Source organism: Teleopsis dalmanni, chromosome 2, assembly GCF_002237135.1.
Source record: "Teleopsis dalmanni isolate 2A chromosome 2, ASM223713v2, whole genome shotgun sequence".
Classification (NCBI taxonomy): Eukaryota; Metazoa; Arthropoda; class Insecta; order Diptera; family Diopsidae; genus Teleopsis; species Teleopsis dalmanni.
Genome location: NC_051847.1, coordinates 7592351 through 7611178, shown reverse-complemented (window position 1 = coordinate 7611178; position 18828 = coordinate 7592351). Strand labels below are relative to the sequence as shown.

The window sequence follows — 18828 nt, the reverse complement described above, 5'->3', positions numbered from 1 at the left end:
TGATTAAAGCATACATACATCTAATGTGAACTGCAAAAGTATTTTTAAAACTTTAGAACACACATACATATTATTTATTTAACAAAAACAAAAAAAAAATGAAATGCTTAAAAATAAATTTTATTATTAAATTAATTATTTAATAATTTTGTTTAAAAATAAAACAATTTTTAATATTTTTTTTTTTTTGATATATATGTTCATACGAATATTGTTCTAAAAGAAGCACTTCAAAATTAGGAAGAAAAATAAGCTTTAATATATCATATTAGTTATAAGCTTTGCACAACAACAACAACAACACTTAAAGACTATATATAATAAATTACCTAAATAGATAATTTAATTTTTTACCATTATGAACATTTTAATTTCAGCGAAATTGAAATGCCCACAAATGAGTAATTCTTAGTAATTAAGTACGGCCCCACGATCCAGCTTTTTGCAGCAAAGTTTTATAAATTTACAAAACTTTTGCTGTGATTTATTATAATTAAACTATTTTATTTTAAATTCTATAATATATATATTTACTATTCTCAGACAAGTAATATTTTAACAAATAAAGTACAACGAATATATAATAAAACTTTAACACTATATATGCAATATATTGTAACAGGAACCATTTAGAAGGAAAATATATAATTATTATTATTTATTCTATTTTATAATTATTAAATAATATTTAATAACAAGTTTGTGTACTTATTGTTATTATTATAAACTTGTATATATAAATATTTTTTTATATTTATACAAAATTATTACATCATATTCAGGTCGTTCGAGTTCAACGATTGAGAGAGTAGACTTACCAGCTTGATGTAACCGTTTGAAGATACTAACTATTTCAACTAACAACCGTTCATAAGTATAAATCCGTTTGTGGTCTCTTATATACTCTTATGTAGTTATCCAAATTCGAATATCTATAAATCTAACACTGGAAATAGGTGAGGAATTTTATTGATTATACTCGTAAATGTTAAACGTTACTGATGAATGTTATACGCAATGTAATGGTTAATATCAAAGTAAATGACAATTAATAAATAAAAATCAAAAAACTTATAACAGTAAGTAATATAACAACCATAGATAGGGTACTCTTAAAATTTGCATATGCAAGTGCCTAAAACAAATGCTTATTGAGTGTTAAGGCTTAGTTAGTCGGTACGTACCGTAAGCACTTAAGCGAACTCAAGCCAAACCGAAATGCACAATAGCCTTACCTGGGTATTTCACTTTGACTTATTGTCGACGTATTGAACCTTTAAGCACAAAAAATGAGGTTAGTAAACTTTTGTATATGACAGTCTATGTAATCAATGGGAACTGAGTGAGAGCCATAACTATGGGCGTACCCAGAGCTGAAAATAGGGCATAAAGTGGAAAAACTATTATGTAAGAAACATATGTATGTAAATTAGTGAAAGATTATAAAGGAGAATTTTACACATTTCTTACAAGCAACATTTAATATTTATTTAAAACAACATTACAATATTGCGATCTAGGGTGGGTGGGATCACTTTTTAATTAAGTGATCACTCTACTTAGTAATAACAATATCTCATTAAAGTTGTGGCATTAATACGAATAATGATTTTGATGTGTTTTTTCTTATAATGCAATATGATATATAAATCACATAAATTATACAATATGAGAATTATAATTACAAATAGTTTTTAATATATATAAAGTGCAAAATAAAAATTATGGGAACTTTAATATATGCTCTTAAAATTAATAAAAACATATTTACTATTATATATAATTACAACACTCATCTCTAAGAATTTATCTTATGAACGGTATTCTGGATTTACTCTGAATGAATGTTATGAACACTTTTTACATTATAGTTTTAAATCTTATAAATTATTATTACAATAATAAAGTTTTCTTTTTCATTACATTTTTTTTTATTATTATTTGTGTAAATATTAATTTCTTAGTTAATATTCTTTAAAACTTGTAGAGCTTTTAAACGGCCTAAAACCAGAACCATTTCTTATTGATTTATTATTAAAAATATATTTAAAACGTCGACATTAGTTCATGTATGAATGCAAGGAGATTTTTATGTATTAAATTTATATATACATATATTTATTGAAAAAAGATACATAAATGTATGTATTCTTAACACTTAGATTGTCAAAAGTTTATAATATTTTAGTTTAAAAACGCCTGTATATTTTGACCTTTTAAATGCTTTTTATGATTTATAAGTTTTATTTTATGAAACACCTAATAAGTCTTTTTTAATTCAAGCGAACTTGTTCTATATTAAACTGAAATTCACTTCTTCAGTTAAGTTTAATATTAACCATAATCGATATACTTTTTTTTTCAGATGAAGTAGTAATGTTCGTTATTTGCATTAGCCACTTTTCTTATAAAATACTATAATTCTAGGATCGAACTTCTACAAAATTATACAGAACTTCATAATTATTTTTCTGTATTCTCTGAATCTTCCTTAACTACCAACATCATCACCTTCATTACGTAAACTCTTCTCTAAAAGGCCACAAACCATTTTGATCTCGTAGACTTCTTCAAAGTGTAATTCAAAATATCAATCTTAAGAAAAATTTTCTAGAAGCTTTGTACTTATTTCAGTTAATATTCCTAACGCAATTAACTTATTTAAAAACAGTCAAATGTCCTTTTTCCGCAAATATATTTTATCATATCTAATAAAATGAATAAAAAAGATTTGACTTAATTTACGAGTATGTATATCTATAATTATGTCATTATTGACTCTACTAACACAAGCTTTAAATCAACTACTTCCAACTCCCGAAAACAAATACCAAGTCCTTAAAATCCCTGTACTTTCTTAGTGTGAATTCTATTCCCGATTTAAAAACTTTTACCTGCATCATGTAAGCGTTTACGTCGGCTGTCTCGACGCCTATAACGATCTATTATACGACTACGGTGCTTTTCGGGGCATAACGCTTCCGGTGAACTATCTACTTTTTTCAGTACTATTCTAAATGTGAATGTATGTTTTGGGGATGCACTGGCAGCACGTCTTGGTGATGGCGGTTCGAACTCACTACCACTTGAGAACCCACCACCAGCACCACTGTTTAAACGTGGCGTGCCATTGCCATAATAGCCAGATGGTGTTGACATTGAACCGGTGGAAAGTTGTTGCGTGAGCACTGAACTTGGACGTGGTTCAAATATGGAAGCACAACGCTGATCAGTGCAAAGAAACGTTTTAACCTCTTCTTCACGCTGTTTGATTGTAAGTGGAAAGTGTTTTTTGGTGGGATCAGCAAATGGACTGCGTGGCTGTTGTTGTTCGTGGTGACCGGGTGCTGAATGTGGATATGAAGAACTTGAATCATAACTATCACGTGAACTATAATTCGATGAAGTTTGATTCGACAAGGGGCTACGTGCACGCGAAAAGGCACTAAATGGAGATATGTGCAACGAGCGAAATGTTTCAGTTTTCTGCTTTTTAGTCATTGGAAAATTTGGCGAACGTACTGGCGTCACACCACTATCAGAAGGCGTGTAATCGAAATGTGTTTCTAATGAAGACTTACGACCACAGGAAGAGCCTGAACGTTGAAAAGTTTCAACATCTACTAGTTCAATGGAAGATTTTCGTAAGTCAATGTTCGATTTTTTTTTATCGTCCATGTCGACAATTTCGAAACTTGAAGTTTGATCTTCATAACTTGTTGATTGATAACGCGATATATCAAAGCTTGTATCACGTGAGGAGTACGGGTAGTCGAAACTAGATTCAGCACGACTGGATTTACGATCGCCCTCGACCATTTCAAAGCTATCACCACCCGAATCAAGACGTTGTAAATTTATAAAGTCAGTTTCGGTATCAACACCAGGACTGCGTAAGTTTTCAAGAAAAGGTGATCTTGGCGGATCAAAGGAAGACCTACGCGATGGCGGTTCAAATTCTATAATAGGGCACTGTAATGGGGATTTTTCAATTATAGTACCCTCAGATGCTGCTTTAGCGGCTTCAGCCACTGTTTCAGCTTCTTCGGTTTCGCGTCGTAACTCCTGCAAATTTATGTAAATAGGTTCTGATGCATAGGCTTTTAAAATCTCTACAAGTTCAGTTCTAAATTCTTCCGGTATCACCAAATCATTGGAATCTGATTCACGTTCTTCACTAATGCGTGGTTCTATAGGTTCTCTACTCTCTGAACGACGCTGAAAATGATGAGTGGGTTGTGCGTTATCCGTTGACAACGTGGCTATTTTTAATGAGTTTGTTACTTCTTCTACAAAATTCGCCATATCAATACTAATGGCAGATTCCTCATTCTGATCTTCTTCGCGTATTTTCTCATGCTTAATATAAGACTCACCTACCTTTTCAAAGTGCACATTTGCGAATTCGAATGGTATGTCGTTTAGTGGTGACGCTCGACCTGAGGCAACACCTCCACCTACCTGCTGTGCATCACCTGTTTCCAGTCCCCCGGCATTAGAATCGCCACTGGAACGTTTTGTTGAACTTGCAGCTGCGGCTGCGGCTGCGGCAGCGGCTTGCTTTGTTTTATCATCATTGGCAAATCGACGCAATTTAAGCGACATTTTTGTGTAGTGTGCGAATTTCAATGACATCTTCGGTTCGAATCCAACTTCAGACATTTGTTTTACTATGGCACTTTTCGCAGCAGTTGAGGACGCTGCTGGGCTGGCCGAAAATGTGCTCTGACGTATAAGCGGCCCACTAGATGAACCCGATTCGGCACGTGTGAAAGCATTTGCAAAACGATTTGTGCGTGTTGATATATGTTTCGACGGCTTACGTACAAAGGCCAAAATTTCCTTCATTACACTTGTACGTTCCTTTTTTTCTGGTTGTTCTTTTTCCGTTTTTTCCGCAGATGCAGCAGCTGCTGCGACTGCTGCAGCTTCCATTTTTTCCTTCTCCTCCCTTTGACGTTCTAATTCACGTGCGGCGTACGTTTCAGTTGGATTGGATACTGTTATTGGTGGAATGGGCATTGATGTCATTGGACTTCGTTTGTCTCCAGTGAAGTAAATAGGAGTAAATAGATTGATTGAAGGGCGTTTTATGCCTGGTATGCCGGTTGGTGTGCGTGCATTACCTTCCTCGCCTTCGTGGGTAATGTTTTCAAAGTCACTGCGTACGTCTTGCACATGTACCGTTGATGTTGGACTACGACGTGTATGACAAAATTCTGTGGGAGCAGCGGCGCCTATTGGTGAACGTCGTTCTTGTGTATGCACGCTAAATGTGGGACTACGTCGATCACCTGTTGGACTACGAGCTGTTGGACTATGTGTACCAAATGCCGAATGTACAGGTAATTCATTTGGAGACTTGAGCCGATCATTAGATAGGAGCAATGGACTACGTCGACCCTGAGGACTACGATCGTTAAGACCAACCGGACTACGTCTACCCTGCACAAGTACCAAGGAGCCTGTAATACTGTTTTTGCGGCGATGAGAAGCGCGCAATGTACCTTGTCGGGAGAGAGTTGTTGGTGTCTTTTGTGAACCGCTTCCAGGACTCTTGGATTCTGGCTGTGGTAAAATTGGACTTTTGGGCGTCAATGGACTACGCTTTTTATCATTAGCTGTTAGCATAGTATTTAAGGTAAGTGGACCTTGTGCAGTATTCGGACTGCGTCTCTCAGATGGACTTCTTCGGGTGCGGAAACTTTGTGATTTCGCTTTACGTATTTTTGGTAACGATTGATTGTGTTTATGACGACCGGAGGTATGATGGGAGGAGGAGGAAGGGCCGTTCAACTTATGTTAGTTGCTATTATGCGGGCCACTGGTGGGGTCGCTGCTGCCACTTGAGCTTAAAGTTGTATTCGAACCGTAGGGGTCAAGTGAACTTTGTACTGACATCGATCTGCCTTGATTTTGGCGCGCACGCCTCACTCGACTAGAGTTGGGAGACAGTTTTCCGGGGTCGATGCTTTCTGGGTCTGCCTGCAATGGTTAGAATCAGACATAAAGGGGGGACAAAAGGGAGTGGAACGACAATGGCATATTGTATAAACAAATACGCCGATGCCGTTAAATATATTTTTAGTGTTAATCGATTTAATTGATCAAATATTAGAATTTTGAAATATGTTTGTATATTTTTAATTAACATAGTACAATTTTCTCACCTGGTAAGCTAATGCATTCATTATAATTGAATACGGTACCAGACCGAGCGGATGTATTTCACGCATCAGAACGTTGGCAGGAATCTTATGAAATTGTATGTATTCGAGGAAATTTCCAAGTATTTCCTTCATATCAATGTTCTGGTAAAAATGTTTTTATTTTATTTTATAATTGCAAATGTTAATTTGTAGAATATATTTACTGGATTGTTATCGTAATATTTTTTGCTCCACATTAAAGCCGCTTGAAATTTAGTAAACTCATCTGCACGCAATTCTTCTCTAGCCAAGATCAGACGCACCACATGCTGAGGCAATAATGTGAAACTGCCCAAATTGAGTACCTCATTGCCGTGCTCATCAACAAACTCTAAAACCTTTTGTACCAAACTTTTTGTGCACTTATATTGGATGTACCGTTCAGCTGATGCCAATAGGGCACATACTGTATCCACATTGATGCAGCACTGCACAAATCCTGCACAAGCACGACGTAGTTCTTCTAAACCATAATAATCTGCTGCATTCATAACACCTTAAATAGATCATTTTGACTTCAATTAGTATTTGAAAAGATATTGAATTTAACTTAATATTAATTAGATAAATCTCATATATATATTATAGATCTCACTTGTATTAGAATCGGAGTATTTTTATCAGTAGTCTTACCTAGCAATGTTCTGGGTTGCAGTGTCACACAACCGGTGTGGATATACTCAATCAGTTGACGAAAAACATCCGGTTCAAATTCTTCAATAATTAAAGTTTGATGTTGTTGTCCGGATGGCTAAAATAATTTAAGTATTCCCTTTTAATTAAATTTTATTTCTAAAAAAAATTCCTAGATCTTATATACAGCAAAGCATCATTCCTTGTTATAGTTAAACACTTAGACACCAATTGTTGAATACATAGCATACTCTGTATTTGATAGACATAGATACATTGATTGTATTTATAAAATTTACACATTAAAGCTTATAGTGTGGTTTAGAAAATAATACGTAAAAAGAATTATAGAAATTGCACACAATGTCAAGGAAAGATACTCGTACTAAGAAGTGATCTAGGTAATATGCTTTAAAAGCGTCTGCAGAGCAGAATCAGAATCGGACCACCTGCAGCAAAGAGGTTTTCAAAAACACAGACCGATTCTCTGTTTAAAATTTAAAAGAAGTTAATGCATTTAAAATTAGTTTTATCGAAACTTAAATACTCTCTTTAAGGAGTTTTGAAGACTGATCTGTTTAGTTTTGATCTGAGATAATCTGTAACTTCAGTTATAGAAATTAATAATTTAGTAAAATGGACTTTGCACTGATAACTATTAATAAAAAACTCTTGCTAGATTATAAGTACATACAATATGTATCTGAACTGATCGTAAAAAATATTTTCTTTGGTTTTCGATTTTATTTGTATGCGTTATACACTCAACGAATATATCCTTATTCAGAACGAAGAATATTCAGTTCACATCATTTCTGTTTGTAAGAATAACTAATACGGGTCACATCAATAAGAGTAGAAGTTTAATTTTCGAAAAGATTATACATTTAGATTATAAAATTTTACATTAGGACAAAAGATTTATTTAAAGTCTGCTTGTGGAGTTAATGATCCACTCTACCTGCGTAAAAGTTTCTTGTAATCTGTAGATAAAATAGGCTCTTGACTTACTAAACACAATTCTTTCTTTAATTTTTAAACAAATTATTTAAAATATATTATCATTGAAAAACTATTTTTTAATTCAATTTTTTTTTTTTATTTATAAGTCGTTTTTATAAAAGACATGCAATATTAATTAACTATCAACTTTTTAAATATTAAAGATACACAACTTAAGTATTTACAGGCTAATTCTTGCTTCTTGCTAAAACTTCTAGTTTAGTTCAGTTTATTTGAAGCATTTTAATAATTGCATGAAGTCCATAATACTCTATAATATATATGATTGCTATCTAAAGTAACCATTTCAAAACACATAATTCTTTAAATAAACGCATCAATAGGATACACACACCAATAATAAGTTAATTTATTAATTTATACTATATAGTACTTATGGCATATATATATGTAATTACATAAACACATAAAGAAAGCCTGGAGATACTTTTGATCAAGCATGCATGATAGATAGTTTCACACTTTACATTTCAAATGAAGTCGTGCTCATGTGATAGTTCCCACAGCAAAGTTCAGGTTAACATGAATTTTTACTTGAAAATAGATATGCTCTTCAACTGATAGAAAGTTCAAGAATCCATCTATACAGTTAAGATATCAATTCGCCTAAATACTTATACAGCCTAATTTAAAGTAGTGATGAGAAAATAGAATTTAAGCCAATTTATTTAATAAAACTCAAACCACATAACATTATAGAGGAGAGCAATAAAAAAATAAGAAGAATAGAATACATTAAAAAATATAGAATTTTGGCAAAATTATAAATGAAACTTGAAACAAAATTACAACAAAATCATTTCTCAAATGAAACACTGGAGATGTCGCATTTGAAAAATATTTACCTCGGGTATTGGAGCTAATTGTTGGGTGAAACCACTTCTCTATAAAAATGACAATAAAAATTTTTTCAGCATATACAACAGTTAATATATAATGAACATTTAATATTGATATTATATATTCTTTATATAATAATATATATTTACAATATCATAGTTAAGTCTTATTATACAATAACACTGCCTGTCATAACTATTATAATATGTTATAAAAAATCTCATGATTCTTGTTAAAAACTTTCGTAGACGATATATTGGAAATAACATTAACATTTTTAATGTTTTTTTTTTAAAGAAATAAATTGAATTTCAATAAAATATTAATAAAATTACGTCACATTTATGATATGTAATTATGATATGAACTTAAAATAACTATCATCCTCCTATATTTGGCATATAATAAATAGTATCTAGTCAAATATCTTCAAATATAAATATTAAAAATATTTAATAAGAAGCTTATAAAATATTAGATATTAATTTCTTTCCATTCTATTTTAACCTATTTATTAAGAATTTTAAATTATATTAATAGAGAAATCAATGCATTTATTAGTGCGAGATATTATCCTGAATATATCAGTTGAAGTCAACAAAGTTCAGCTTGTTAAAAATTTGAAATACTTTACAATATTTAAATTTAAAACAAATTTTTAATATACTTATTAATTTTAGTAATAAATACTGTCAAGATTTTTGCTAACATCAATATGCTAACATCTAACAAATAAATATTTTTTAAGCTCAAAATCACCGTTTGGTATATAGTATATTTTAATTATGAAGAAAACGAACGAACATTTCTAATGTCACTAAACTATAAGAATTAAAGGTGGATTTCTATAATTTTCCAGATCAACATCATATCAATATGTCAACAAGAGACACCAAAGAAACGTAAACAGCGAGATAAGAAGAAAGAAGTATGGTTGGAAGATGAAGATAGCGCGCATGCTGCACTTACTTGGAACCTCCAAGGGACTAGGCGCAGAGGTAGACTAGCAATGACCTGGGGAAGGTCAGTTCAACAGGAGATGGGCAAATCGCTTAACGAGTTGAAAGAAATAGCACAAAATAGAAACCAGTGGAAAAATTTTGTAGACTCCTTAAGCTCCTAATAGAGTGTGGAAATGATAATAATAATACTAATGTTTCAGTAATAGGGCTATTTGTATTTGTAATATTATACTATTTGTATGAGAGCATATCAAATTCGTTCTAATATTTTTCTTTGGTTCTTCATTCTTTATGTTATATAAATGATTTATATACTGAAATAAAATTTATGATACGCTACAAACAACTATATAACATCGTTCAACAAAATATAAATTAATTAATATTCAAATCTTTAAATTAACATTTTAAAAAGGTTTATATTTCTTTTATGTATTCAAATTATTTAGTTCAATTTCATTAGTAAATAATATAATTTTTTTTGTTTTTATTCATATTGTCAACAAAACTTTTAATTATTATTATTAAATTATTTTTAATAAAAAATATTATAGTTTAAAACAATACTTATGTCAGGCAGTATTTGTTGTTAATTTATAAATTATTAAATACATCTATATTTTAATTTAAATATTTTAAATCTCAATTAATAATTATTATCAATATTTCGTCCAATAATTATTTCGTTTTTAATACAATTATTTAATAAGAATTATTTAATACGCTTTTATATATACAGTAATCCCCCCTATAACGCGGTACTCTAATAACGCGTTTACATATTAAGCGATTTCAATCCCCCATATAACGTGGGGATTTGTACAATTCATAATTAGCTTCGCGTACGGGGTATGTATACGTGTGTATACGGGGTATACGGAATACCCCTATAACGCGGTATAGGGGTATACCGTGTTATAGGGGAGATTACTGTATTGCTAAATCAAAGAAAAAGAAAATTTATTAATTAATGCATTGCATTAAGTATTTTATTAAATATTATAATTCATATTTTATATTAAATAAAAAGCTTACACTTACACACTCACACGCACATTAAGCTTGCACGCGCTACCACCCAAACCACTACGACCAAATTAGGTTCAACCCTTAAGTTACGCACACATTTAACACGAATTTAGTACACAAATCCCACAAAAATAATTTGAGGCTTTAATGAAAATGAAAATGAAAATCGATTACCAACCTGTTGTGCCGCATTCTGCAGATTCAACAGGGGCTCCGAGGAGCGCTTCAGAAATAAGCGCAACTTGTTCTCCTTGGTGGACGTCTCCCTCTTGCGCTGGGGTGATGGCGCAGAGTACAGCATTTTCGCAAATACACGCGAACGTGACGCGAGTACAGCCTGCAAGTCAAGTATGGAAAGCATTAAAAACAAAGCACATTAGAAATAATATTTAATAAATAAATAATCATAATAGAAAGTGAATGGCTTTCTAATGAAAAATAGAAGTTCTAATGCTGCACTTATGTACTGGTATACGAGCTGTACGTACAAGCGACCTCATTGACCCATTTAGCCATCCGATGCTGCAGCCAACGGCGATACCTGAACACTTTGAAAATGTCGGTAACGTGATAACTTAACGAAGTGAAATCAAACCAAATTTTGTGCTATAAAGTATCTAACACGTACAGTACAACACGTACTACAAAAACCGATACACATATGTACAGTGTACCCACACAGTGCCCCTATTTGCATTCACGTGTAGCTGTTACACGCAGTTCTGTATTTCTGTGCTTCTGTGCTTTTGAAGGCTTACTCCCACTTACCTTTACGGCACAAACTGGCTCACGTGTGTCGCCCACCAGAAACGTTACATCACACAGTTCTGGCATCGAGGCTAAAAACTTCATGTCATCGGCTAGGCCGGTTTTGTTTTCGAACGTCGATAAGTCTGGCTCCGCGTCAGCCATGCCGGGCAGTGTCAGAGCTTCGGGCATTTGGGTTTTCTGAAATTTTTTACAAAATTCATAGTAGGCATTTTTAATTTGTTCCTTCCATCATTAAATATTAATAAAAATGAATAAATATAGAAAAAAAAATGTATGAAAACCTTTTAGGTTAGTAAAAAGTATAGCTCAGGGATGCATTACATAGTATTTTCCACTTAAAAAAACTTTTAGGAATTCAAAATATTATACGTACAATAACAAGGGTTTTATTTACAAAATGTTTAAAATTGTCCAACTGCACTTTCTTTTAAAGAATTCAGGAATAAAGAGAAAGTATTAATAAGAAATTAAATTGAAATGAATATCACAATTCGGGTATAAACTCAAGTCAGCTGAAAATAGACAAGAGAAATGAATAGTATGTAGCGTCGGCGAAATTGATTGTAATGCCATCTAGTGGTAGAAATCTTAAAACTGGACTATATTACCTAACATACGAATACATATAAATACACGTAAACTTCATATACCAAAATAATGTTATGTCTCCATATGCTCAATTGATTGTAATGCCATCTAGTGGTAGAAATCTTAAAACTGGACTATATTACCTAACATACGAATACATATAAATACACATAAACTTCATATACCAAAATAATGTTATGTCTGCATATGCTCAAATATTTCCCGCAGAAATGGAATATAACAGTAATTCCTATTAAATTTGATGACTCGATATACAGTAAACTTTTACTAGATACTTAATAATCAATTTACCGAGTTTGGAATAAATATCTAGTATAACATAACACAAGAAGTATAAATGGTTTACATAAAATCAAGATGACTATCTTGCAATTAAATTTTATTAGTACACAATATGACTTCGCTGACTTTAAAAAAAGTCAGTATATATATACCACACTTTATATAGATGATTACCTACAATATAGTATATAACAATATCCCGACAGAACAGAATAGTATTCACTGACGTACGGATTTTATATTATAGTTATATGTCTACAGAAGTCCAGCAACTTTCTGTGTACTTGGCAAATGCTCCAAAGGATAATAAGTGTTATATTCATAAAATATATTTATCACATTTAAAATTTTAAAATTAGTCCTTCAAAAATAGAAGACACATTATTGTTTTGGAGTACTATAAGTTTCAAAACCAAATTAATGAAAATTCTTTGACCTACTTATATCATTACTGATATATTAGGTTGAAATATATAGTAATTTAAAACTTCTTAGAAATTATATTTCAAATCCATTATTAATAATCAATAATATATAATCATTTTAAATTATAATATTTCTTACGGCAGATATTTAAGCCTTACATATCATTATGGTTTCCTATACAACCACCATCACTTTTAAAAAAGGAAAGCACTCTGGATATATACGTAATACATTATTGAAATGTCGGGTCATACAGGAATTACTCATATTTCTGGCAATTTTTTTACAGTGTAGTTTACTACGGGCAAGTGTTATTCCGTAATCATGAAATAAGTACCCATAATAAGCCACCTCCACAAGCAAATATACATTGTGATTACTGTGGATCCGAGTAGATTCTATATTAATATGCAAATGAAACAACAGGAATGCTTCGAATTATGAGGATCAAATTATATAGTCTCTAAAGCTTCAATCAATGTTTATATGTTAGAATGAAATATTAAAGTATGTAATTTATACTTTATAAATGGGGATGGAAATATATGGAAGAAGTAAGTAAGAGAGTAATAATTTTTTCAGATTCCCTTTCTACTTCTACTTTCACATACACTCCATCTTGTTGTTCTGATTTTTATTCGTTTGGTTTTCTGTTAACGTTAATCCACAATATGCCAACATTTAAATACATCTATTGAATTTGCTAAATTGGTAATATTAATATACTTATAGGTACTAACTTCTTAGATATTAAAAAAATTAAATTAAATTAAAATTATGATAATACTCGTACATATATTTATTCATCACATACATTATTGTATATTATTGAGTATTAATTCACTCATTGTTATAAAATCTATTAAACTAAGAAGGTCAAATGACACTTACATATATTTCATTCACCTTAAATGCACCCCCCTTTAACTTTACAGGGGAGTATCTACAAGTTTAACATTTCAATATTACGAGAACATACATATGTACGGGTATGAACATTTATCAGAACACAGCACGTCGTCACACAGCTAGGCTAGAACAGTGTGCAGATGTAACCTTGATGTACCTTTTTGCGTGTTACTTGCAACCAGGAAAATACTCGTAGCAACAACACAGTAAAGTCAAAGAAACGCAGATACAAGGGTGTGTAGGAGACTCTGGGATGATGGCTAAACCGAGTTGATATACAACAAACTAACAACCTGAAATGTAAATCAATTGAGTTCAGCAAGCAATGTCAAAGCTTTCACTTGATGAAGCTGCGGTTTTGTGGCATAGAATGCAAATGATGGGAGTGATGAATGATATACAGGATCCGCTGAACACAAAACATATTAAAAATAACTTTGACGTAATTAAATTCTTTTTTAAATTGTGTACAACAAAGATAATTACAATTTAACAAAGTTTTTTGTAATTCTTGCTATGACGCTAAAAGTATAGTAGTTATGCCAATGTTAAGTCCTTGCTGTATTCAGCAATTAAACAGCTTTGAGCAATGCATTTTAAACCATCTATAGATAATAATTCAGCTAATTTGAAAGCATGTATACTTAACTTATAACCAAAACATTATAAAACTAGACATATGACGTGTAACAAAATATCTATTAACCATTATAATCGTATATACACTTACAGGTCTTTTAGGCCTTTTTTTAACAGTATTTAATAATAGAGTTTATAATAGAGAATATATTCCCATAGAGTTTATATATGCTTAGAATTGAAATCTTACCAGAGACTGAAAAGGTAGTTTTGTAATATATGTGTACAAGCAATGGCACAAAGCCCTCAGACATATCACTGCTCAATCTCAGGTATAGAAACTTCACAAATATACTTCACTAACGTGTAAATACATTCACAAAATAACTACGAGTACTTGACGATGACCAATGTGGTCTCCATAATCATTCACCAAAACTTTTTGGAAAAGTTCAATCAATTTAAAAAAAAATCAACTTTTTGTACATCAACTTGCTACAAGTCGCTGATTCCATTGAACGAATTAAAAATGGCTTAAGTTTTCTAAAAAATAACATTTCAAAGAAGCAATTGCGATAAGTAGTAAATATCTTAAATTGCATAAAGATAAAGGCTTCTAGAAAGGAAAACTGATCAACTTTTTTGAAATTTTCAAGATCAAAGAAGAAACTGTTCTCTCTTGCCTTCACTTGTTTTCAGTAGGGTTAAACGATGTTTTAAGCAGGTCTGATACCGAAGAAAGAAATTTCAATAATAACAACCAAATCTCCAACTTTGCAGACTGTATCACACTAATACCGTGTAGAAACAGCCTATAAAAATGGGTTGGGATTCAAATTATGATGCATTCAACATAGATAATGTTGGCTGGGAAACTGCGAATAAATTTAAATATCTCGGAATGGTATTTAGTGCTGAAGAAGACAAATAGGTAAAAATCCTATCAGGTAACAAAACATATATGAACGAAAAATCTTTTAAAAAATCTTTGACTCCATATAAAATATGCTACAACGATAACGTACACTACAAAATAAGATGCAAACCCCGAAATGTCGTCCCATACATCAAATTCTAACGTATTTTATAACGATTAGGCTGGCGTTTTTAGGAAGAAAGTGTGTTGATAGAACAGCAAAACTAGCTTTTAAGAAAGTGCCTATAGATCAATGAAGAAGAAGGCATATATGAGATCTGATGTATATAAAAAGCAATGCGAGTACAAGTTTGATAAAAAGAGACGACAGATACCGATCCATAAAGAAAATTGGTGAAGAAAACACTGGTACACACCAGATTGTTAGTTAATAAATAAAATATAAAGAATTGAAGTTCTTAAGTCAAATTAGAATAATTTATTAACATTATTCAATATGATTTATAACAAGATATTACTGAGACCCAGTAGATTCTAATATATGCTTGCAAAAGTTTTTGTGATTGTTGTAAACAAGGAGTCAGCAGTACTGATAGTGCTTTCTACCAGGTTGCTATGTGCATTTAAGACCTTCTTACAAATAAAGTATATGAACGAAATCATTTATAAATGCCATAAAAACTGTGGTTGGACGGGTAGAAAATTGTGGTAAAAATCTTAATAAAAATTAATTGAAACTTATGCCAAAATCTGTACATTACTCAAGATACTCAAGATACTAAGAAGACAAAATATTTCATAAAGGCATGCGAAATAAATACAAATCTAAGAAAATAATTGAACGTTACCTGCCTTTTATTTTATTTTATTTTTTTAATTTTTTAAAGTTAATCGAATTTTTAAATCCTTTAAAATTCAATTTGTGAATAAAAATAAAATAATAATATATATTAAGTTAAAGTGAGAATTTAATTTCTCTTAGAATATACTTACCTGGTCTGGTTGAAAAATTGTTGCGTTTTAACGGATTTATACTCGTTGAGAAAATCCGTTGAACTTATGTATTATTTCATTTTGACTTGAGTTTGACAAACAAATCGTATAGGGAGAAGTTTACGGATTTAGTTTTAAAACAATTAAATTAAAAAATTTATTTTCGACACATAAAAATAATCACATTCCGTTAATTGTTAGTTAGTAGATACGACGTAAAAAGGATGGTTGTGATGTTATCTATTCAAATGATTAGTGCTTAAGCAAAATATAGAAAAGTTTGTCAAATAAAATAATAAAAACAACGATAACAAATAATGTTCTGTTTTAATAACTTTTTTTAAAAATAAATATTAATGGCCAATTGTGAAGCTGTAAGTAAAGAAAGAGTTTTATATTAATTTAACCTATAGTGAAGCTATCAATCACTTCCTATGTCTCTGTCCAGGATTGTAGACAAAGCGACTGCAATGTCTTGCGGATTGCTTTTTTACTGGCTTGGAAGAGATAACGAAAGCAAGCTCACTGGATCTCCTCAACTTCATCTGAAAAACCCAAATGGTTTAACAAGGACAACAAAGGCTAGCAACTCGCCTCTTCCGAAATAATTTTTGAGGGCATCACAATAGGCAATATATGCCACCGAGTGGAAGTGCTGACAACTGTCAGCAACTGTAACAACTGTAAGCGATGGCCACAGTCTCATTTGGTAAAAACTGTAAGCATTTCAAGTAATATAAGATGTAAACTTTAGTTGTAAAAGTAGTTCAGTACTTCAATATAGAAAAGGAACAATTCAATCGACACATAATTCCAAGCGGATTAGAATACGCTATTTTATTTCGTAATACGTTATCCTCTTCAGTACTAAATGCAGTCTTGAAGCGAAATATCGTTATATAAAAATTCCAATAAAAAGTAAAACCATACCATACACTCTATTCTTATCTCACTAAGTTCTGAAATGTGTGGTAAATTATGTGGTGACGTTCAGAATTACATCCTGAAAAAAATTTACAGTCATTTTTCAAACTTGTAAGGAATTATGAAACAAACCTGTCTACACTTATCTTTTCTATAATACCTAAAATTAAACTCGAAAAAATCGTACTTACTTCTCAGGGAACTCCATATTTTTATAATTTAACATAATATTTGAAGTTATATTCATTATAATTGCGATTATAATAGAAGCTATCTATATATTCTACAAACTTCTATTAAAACATCTTAGGAATGTTACAATCTGTAATATTAACTATTAAAATTTTAAATGGATTCCACTTTTACTAATCTTACAGGTACAAATACCAAGACCTTGACATATCTTTGTCATGTTCCTTTCGCAACAAAATACATTAACTTTTTTATAATAGTATCTGTTGCATATTGATCGGCTTAGTAATGCACTTGCAACTTCATTCGAACTAGACTCTTCAATAATTCTCCTCTTATAATATGTTCCATTACAAAATAAACTTTTCACAGTAACATATATTGAATAGTTCTTTTGAAATCGTAGGTTTCGTCCAGTACTAGAAAATTACCATGTTACTGCATTATCATAAAACGCTCTTGAGTTAACTAATATCTGATAAATATCTGATAAATACGAGATATAAGAGTAAATAAAAATGTGTTTAATTATTGGAATTCAATTTGAAGCAGTTAATGAAAGTTGAAACCTACCTTAATTCAATTTGTCTTATTATGCTAAAAGATTTGGAATATACATATGGAACATGCAAAAAATTCGAAGGACTTTAAACTGTGGGAACAAGCAAAGAGATGACATGAACATTTCGATAAGGAGAGGACTGTTTTCTGTGTTGTTGAGAACGCACAGGTAAATTTATGCGGCGCTTTTGAATAATATAACTATTACGTGTTATGTACATGTCCAGTCAATGTTTATGTATGTAACCCTATTTATCTAAAATATGTTTTTACAAGAATAAGTTAACTTAATGTATATCGTCTTCTTGAAGAATTGTTCCAGAAAACTGTTTTTACTTGTTAGATTTCATGAAAATAGCAGAAATAGACTAAACCTACGAGAATGTCTGGAAAACTACAATTGAGTTTATTAACAAAAATTATTAATTTTTCATGAAAATATTTAATCTTTATACTATTTAAATCGAATTCTCCGCACTCTAATAGTATATGCTAATAGTATATAAAAAATCAGTTTACTAATAATAATATTTTTAGTTCTATTTGCTATTTAATTTTATTAAGTTATGACAATACATAATATATGTATATTATATAATAATATATATGTGTTAATGGAAGTTCGCCGTTGCCATATGTTCTGAAAATTTTCTGTATTAAAATTCGCGAGATTTAATTTTCAAAATTATCCTCTTGAAGAGCCTCAAATTTATGATTACGAAAAAAAATGTAATTTTTAATAGGAGGGTTAACTGAACATCAAACGATTTCAACCACTTGAAGAATGAAAAGGGAGGAAGGTGGCAGGTGTCAGGTTAGTGAAAAAACTTTTACGCATACACACACAAATATCTCGGGAATTATGTGAAAAAAGGTAAGTACTTCAAAATTTTCAAAATGTGTATATAAAAAAGGAAATAATAATTAAGATTTAATTAATAAAAATAAGTTTAAAAAATATTGACAAAATTACGAGCAAGCAGAAATTAATTATTAATAAAATTTTATG

The 18828-nt window shown here is 30.9% G+C and overlaps 1 protein-coding gene across 1 annotated transcript; it reads right to left on the bottom strand.

Annotated features, from left to right (window-relative positions):
• Positions 1–2348: 2348 nt before the first annotated feature.
• On the bottom strand, positions 2349–16341 carry LOC119681137 (serine-enriched protein). Its single transcript, XM_038094235.1, has 9 exons — positions 16143–16341; positions 11465–11644; positions 10875–11033; positions 8711–8749; positions 6843–6960; positions 6374–6705; positions 6171–6311; positions 5935–5985; positions 2349–5796 (listed from the first exon to the last, which is right to left on the bottom strand). Exons 2-9 carry the CDS (start codon positions 11633–11635, stop codon positions 2881–2883), a joined length of 3927 nt encoding a protein of 1308 aa, XP_037950163.1. The 5' UTR covers positions 11636–11644; positions 16143–16341; the 3' UTR covers positions 2349–2880.
• Between the last annotated feature and the right edge of the window lie 2487 nt (positions 16342–18828).

Coding starts and splice junctions, on each gene's coding strand:
- LOC119681137 (XM_038094235.1), bottom strand. CDS start 11,635: ATGCCCGAAGCTCTGACACTGCCCGGCATGGCTGACGCGGAGCCAGAC. Junction 11,034..11,464: donor AGCCAGTTTGTGCCGTAAAG/GTAAGTGGGAGT, acceptor CTTGACTTGCAG/GCTGTACTCGCGTCACGTTC. Junction 8,750..10,874: donor TGCAGAATGCGGCACAACAG/GTTGGTAATCGA, acceptor TCATTTTTATAG/AGAAGTGGTTTCACCCAACA.